General features: G+C 37.5%; 1 protein-coding gene across 2 annotated transcripts in view; it reads right to left on the bottom strand.

Moving 5' to 3' along the window:
• Nucleotides 1–222: 222 nt before the first annotated feature.
• The window catches only part of LOC311068243 (prospero homeobox protein 1-like), a 29,285-nt gene continuing 22,753 nt past the window's right edge, over nucleotides 223–6,754 (bottom strand). For both annotated transcript variants that reach the window (XM_084090563.1, XM_084090564.1), the window contains exon 5: nucleotides 223–1,511. In XM_084090563.1, coding sequence (XP_083946689.1) covers nucleotides 1,326–1,511 — 186 coding nt within the window. In that variant the 3' untranslated portion in view covers nucleotides 223–1,325. The remainder of the gene's footprint in view (nucleotides 1,512–6,754) is intronic.

The following is a 6,754-nucleotide window of genomic DNA, read 5'->3' as shown; positions in this document are numbered from 1 at the left end:
CAATGAAAATTTTCATTTTCAGGCATCCAAAATGGAAAATGGCCCTCCATGATTTGGCACCTCTGTTGTAGGTTAACAGGAACTTATGGTTACCCTGGGAAAATAAGACTCTGGGAACATAGATAACTCCCATCCATTTCGCCTCAGTTGCCTGATTTACAGCTTAAGTAATTTTAGGTTTATTCTGTAAAACTATAATGAAACAAGTCAAACATGCTTTTTAAATCTTTATTACAAAATCAGTGTCATAACTTTAGTTGCAGCACAGATAAAAATGCTACCTTTATCTCAGTTCAAAGTGATTTTTTATTTTTTTAATCTTGTCAGTAACTCTAAATTCACAAAGGTGTGTATTGCATGACAAGAAGGAATTAAAATAAGAGATCAACCACACAAGCTGGAGCCATTTTCATTTTCAATATGTCTTTTTCAATTTCAGACATATAAGATTACACAAACAAATGGTTGGGATCAGCAATAACAGAAACTTCCATTTGCTCTTGTTGGCTATTTGAGATTACATTTTTTTAGCTATGCTAAAGTCATCCAGGAGGGACTTAGGACACTTAGGAGTGACTCCACTCTGCTTACATCTGGTTTAGTGAGACATTCTGATAGAGCTGTACAAGTGCCATGTGCACACACAGTCTGATTGAGGAATATGCTGATGAATTTGCTGATAGCAGAGGCATTTCCAGCTGTGTCAGCCTTTTTTTTTATCTCAAACAGTGAGCACAATTGTTTTCTATGTTGTGAGGTATAGTGCTGTAAAGCAAGCACAGACAAGAGGGCAAGACTACTCTGTTTAGCATATTAAGCTGTCACCCCAACAAATCGTAAAAGAAGGGAAAGAAAAAATTCAACTTCCTCTTTAGAAAAACGCCTCTTTTACTTATCTTTCAGTAGTATACATTTGCATATTGAGTTCTATATTTTGAAATAATAATTCATGTTTTGATTACCACAGAACAAATAGAAAACCTTAGAGCAGGAATACAAAAGGTACATAAAATTAATGATACAAATTATTTCACCTTAATTCTGTTCACCCTTCACATTCAATTAATAATACACACTACAAAATTGGAATTTCTCACACCAGGACTGTGAGACTGGTCCACAATCAATAGTCTGCATGGACTAGAGTTATACTTTAAAGGTTACCAAATGATAACATTAATAAATAAAATGCGTTTTCATATAGTACATTCAACTGTGAAAAAACAGAAAAATACAATAAAAACAAACAGGTAAAATCCTGCAGCTAAAATTAGTAATATACATTAAAAAAGGGTAGAAAAGAATTAGTGATGTTTTGTAACATGTTATTCATGTAGAAGTTCCTGAAGACGACTGGACGATTTAAATATCTCTGGAACCTCAGAGTCCAGTTTACAGATGACTTTATAAATGGCCTTCTTCCACGATGGATCCGCATCTCTACAGGCCACTATGGCATTGAAGAACTCACGTAGCGCAATCTGAGTTACCTCCAAGAAACGTGCAGGGACCTACAGAAACACAAGGGGAGATGATTGAAGATGAAGATGAAATTAAAGTGTTCACCTTTAGTCAAATATTGTTTACATGCACCCTCATAATGCAATTCCTGTATAATCCAATTAAGGCAATGCTGTGATTTAAACTTTGGTTCATGTTAACAGAATATTGCAATTATGTTAATGTGATTATACTCATAATCAGAGTAAACATAACATCAATAAGATATAAGAGCACTATGATTTTAATCACATTAGAGTTATAGAGTTATGTTGTGGAAAATATGCAATTGTCCTGTCACAAGTATGCCTTTTTGTCTGTAGAACACTTCTGTATTGTAATCAACCACATTTGTAACTTGTTTATTAAGAAAATGGTTTATAAAGAAACACTGCAATTGTTATTATAAAATGGTCTATTGAGAAAGTGGTTTATAAAGAAAAACATACCACACTTAATGTTTTAAGCGTTGGAATTCATTAAGTGAGGAACAAAACATGTATTAGAAAGAGCTTTGCTAAAGAAAGAAGTAAAATGCAAGCATTACCGTCGGATGTGTTGTGGACGAGGCACAGAATGCAACAAAGAAGAAAAAGTCAGAAGAAGGAGGACGAAGAGTCGAAAGGCTTTATATAGACATGTCCGAAAGGAATGTCCAGAACTTATGACAGTTCAAGACTTTGGATTGGATAAAGATGACAACCTCAAGAATTCAGATGGTCTATAAAAGGCTGAAAGGAGAAGATGAAGGCAGACGCTGATTCTTAGGAATGGCCTCTCCGGTGTTAGATGCCATGCCATTGAAGCCTCTGACAGACAAACACTTGTAAACGATTTACTTTTGATATTGTTTTATCTTGTTTTTTTTTATATATTAGTACTTTATATGTAAACTAGTTAATCTGTAAATAATACAACTATATTTAATTGAAACTAAGAAGCTTGCCTGCCAAAAGTCTTTGATTTCTACAAAAGTGAGCTGAACAGACCACGAAGGATTGTGAGTATGAAAATTCATATGCTTATGATTTAGGACAGATTCGACTTACTTTACCTAACCTGAGAATAATCAAAATAAGGTTAAAGGTGTCTAGAAATACGCACCATAAAACAACAGATACGTATAGGCTTAAATCGCATATTTTCCACCATGGACAAACTTTTCATGTGTTATTGCTGATTACAATGAGATAACAGGTTGTGGGGACAAACCCACATAGCAACATTTTGACGTCCCAGATCCGGCCCACATCTGGCCCACATGCAGTGAGGAATGACGGCCCACTCCTGTTTGCCAGATCTGGGCCACAAGCAGGCCATAGCAATGCCAGATGTCAGCCAAGAGCAAAGAAAGAAACCAGAACTGGACCTTATCTGAGCCACAAAATCTGTGTATATTAAATATGGAGTCATCCCAGCCTTAATAAGCCTGTTAACAAGCAGAATCACTGAAGGAAAGAAGAGAACTGAAAAAGAGATGAGCAGAAACACAAGAACTACAACTGACTTCAGCCACAGCCTTAGATCAAATCAACTGAAGATAAAAGAAGACATTAAATCTGTGAAGATCTCAGCAGAGGAGGATTAAACAACTCCACAAACAGCATTACCAGCTTCACTTATTACTAACCAGACTGACTTTATTTCTGTCAAACGTCTACAGAAGTTGTTATTGAGAATTAACAGAGGTTTAACTCTAATGTGTTTCATTTGAAGTCACCATAACAGTGATTAGTGTTTCCGTTAGTTGGGCTCTTAACTCTTATTTATTTTGTCTTTTTTGGTCACTGTGACAGTGTGACTTTCAAACACATTTGCTGCAGCAAAGAAAGCTAGAATGAAATGAGATCAGGGGCCCGTTCTTCGTACGTTGCTTATTACATCCGAGATCAAATGACACATCCAAGATGATATCATCGTGCTAATCATGATCCGGCTAATTGGGTTCTTCGAACACACCTGTTGTTTATGATTAGTATCGCTGGATTGAGTTATCTGAGATAACTGCGTGTTCATGCGCTGGTTAAAAGGGGATATGTATCGATAGTAGAAACATTGATCAGCAACGCTGCTATTGGCTGCTCAGCGTGGCCAAAGAGCGCGCACAGTTTTTCTCCTCAGCAGAGCAAGATAGTCGAAATTTATTCGTAATTTTAATGTTTAATCAAAACGCCAGGGAACACCTCAAAGTCTGCAAAAGCCAGGAGAGAGGGCTGGCAAAAAGTAGCAGACAATTTAAATCCGTTAGAAGTGGCCATGTTAGATGCTTTTATCACTTATTAGCCTATATTTTTGTATTTTAATAATTGCATAATTACTTTGTTCATTGTAATGTCAGTCACCACACTAGAACATGGGAACAAATAAAAGTGAAGTACAAAAATATTCTACATAATGGTAATTTTTAGTTATATTATAGTCTCTTCTATAAAAGGCACTGTTAAATAAATGGTTGTCTGTTTATAAAAGCAACCAAGAAAAAGGCAGAGAAAAAAAAATAGAAAAGATCTTAGTAGCCTACACTGTAAAATAATTTTTGCTGCATTAAATTAAGGCCGTATAGTCATTTCAGCTGTTAAATCTTGAGTAATGATGAATTGCTTTGACTTGTGAAAGTGAAAACTGATAAACTTATGTTAATGTAAAAATATTTTGCCATGAGTTATTGATCACATTTTTCCCGAGTGTAGATCATTGTAATGACATTGTATTTTCCTCTTTTGTGCACTTTTACATAATACACCAACACTTGTATCTGTTCCCAAGAAAGTGGCTGAAATATGTGCAGTAAGTGGACATTTTTTAACTTTCCAAAGGAAAGAAAGTATAAGACTTTGTAATGTCTATTTGTTTCCATTGCACTGGACAGTGAATAAACCCTCTCAGATAACTGTCATATGGAGGAACTAGCCTACCTGCAAGTGCATACATAACTTTACTTAATTTATACTTGTATGCTTTATGGCTGCATCATTTCTAGCCACTTCCAATTTTTTCTGTGAACACCACTCCGGCTGTTGTGGTCTTTCACCTTACGATAGTCACTCCGCAGTTTCTTGCATTTAATGCGGCACTGCTCGGACGTCCGCTGGTAACCCTCGACAGCCATCCTCTCAGAAACATGCTGAAAAACCTTTTCGTTTCTCACCATGCCATCGAGTTCCCTTTGCACCCTTTCTTCACCGATGATACCCAAGAAGGTCTGCACCTCCTGGGTTGACCACGGTAAAGTTATGCTGCGCGGCGACATTGTTGCGACGGTGTTGTAATTTAAAAATGGCGCCTCATGTGTTGTGTCTTTCCCCTTTCGGCACGCGCAAATGACGATTCTCTGTCAACCAATCAACGTTCTGCAGTGAGTCTAGCTCCACCCTTTAGTACCGTTCCACTGTGCTAGGTACCCCAACGGAAGGGTACCCAAAAAGTGGTACGGTACGGTTCGGCTTTTTGGTACCATTCTCAACTTTTGGCAGTGGAAACGCAAATAAAAGGGTACCGACCCGACCCGTACCGTACCGTACCACTCGGTGGAAACGCGCCATAAGTTGCAGGATTCCACATCTACAGAAAGGCCTACAGAAGAGTCTGCACAGACAGAGGAGACACAGGCCTACAGGTGGGCAGTGTACAGACAACTTTTCCTTTTTATTTGTTGCATGAGGCATGTGTCTAATATCTTTTGTTGCAGGCACTTGACCACTGGCTTTTCTTTACAAAGAACAATTGAAATAAAACTCAAGGAACTAAGCATATTTATCTTTTATTAAACATTTAATGAAAAGTGTTTTTTTTTTTTTTGGCAGTGTTGTGTAATATGGCACATGCAACAATGTCACAGGCCCTGTCAGGTGTGCAACCCTCAGACTTTTCAGACACTGAAATCTTCCCTTTAGTTAGCCAAAGTTCATTTCATTGTGTGCCCTTGTCCTGGCTAGAGCTGCATTGTAACTGGTTTGGGTCAGGGAATGGAGTCAAAAAACACCTGTCTGCAGGCAAGAACATGTTATAATCACCTATGAAAAAATGCAGTTCTGTTAGGATCAGCATAAGTGTATGTAATACAGTGAGCTTGATATTTAATTGTGGAACTTTTCTTAGCACTTTCAAATAATGTGCATAAATGTGAATCTCTGAAAATTCTTAAGTCATGCACAGATCCTGGCCATTTTGCTTTCACATTTGTGATATGGAAGATTTTAGTCAACTGCCTTTTTTTTATTTGATATAATATTAATAATCTGGAATATTAAGAATCCCAATAGTAACTGGGCTGCACATTTACATTGTGAACCCCCTTTCTGTTCACATAATCCCCTTCATTGAGGCCTTGATGGCAGTCTGGTCTAGCCTATAGTCTATGGTACCAATCACGTTAGTGAAGCCTGAGTGACAGCCTACTGTAATCGGCATGGTCATGATTGCATGATCTTCATAAAAAATTATGCTAGCCTAAAAAAAAAAAAAACTGCTTTAAAAAAAACTGCTTTACAACATTGGGTCTTAAGTGGCTTGGAAATGCCACAAAAAACCTAAAACTGTTTTTTAAACCTAAAAGCGCCAGGAAAACTCCGAATGACACGACAGACAGAACTTTCCATCAAGTTCTCCGCATCTCCAATAGTGTAAAGGAAAGAGCCACTCGCAAATAATCTTAGGGCAATGCAAACAGTTTGTGCTGTAGTTAAAGCCAGACTCCGACAAGTCGAAAATAAATGTGCGTTTCCAACAATTTAATAATGTAAACGACAATCTCACGAGTGACGAGAAAAAATATACATCTCAGAAAGTGCACTATCGCGCTGCGCTGGACTTCCCGTATCAGCTCCGCTTATAAAGCCGCGATCTAATCCTGTTTACATGAAATAAGCCTGCTCCCGAGCAGGTTTAAGCTTGCGCACCTGTTGCTATGACAGCAAGTCCAGGATGAGCTTCGAAGAACCAAACAATCCAAGATGCCAAATCGTCAACAATCAAATCCAGCTAACTGAGTTAGCGACGTACGAAGAACGAGCCCCAGGTGATGAGGGTAACCTGGAAAACTGCATGTAAACAGCATTGAAGCTGTTTGCTTGTCATGTAAACATTTTAATTTGAAAGTCATTACTCTGATTATCATCAATAATCACATTATTGGTGCACATGTAAACGTCGGTTAGCATTGAAAATTAATTTACATTTTTTCAAAAAGAGCTGTTAAATCTGGTTTGATGTGAAATGTCATCGGCTCTTTTGTGTCTTGTTACCTTTTGCGACA

The sequence above is a fragment of the Abramis brama genome, assembly GCF_963993115.1.
Source record: "Abramis brama genome assembly, chromosome: 18".
Classification (NCBI taxonomy): Eukaryota; Metazoa; Chordata; class Actinopteri; order Cypriniformes; family Leuciscidae; genus Abramis; species Abramis brama.
The sequence above is the reverse complement of the archived record's forward strand: the minus strand, read 5'-3'. Positions and strand labels throughout refer to the sequence as shown.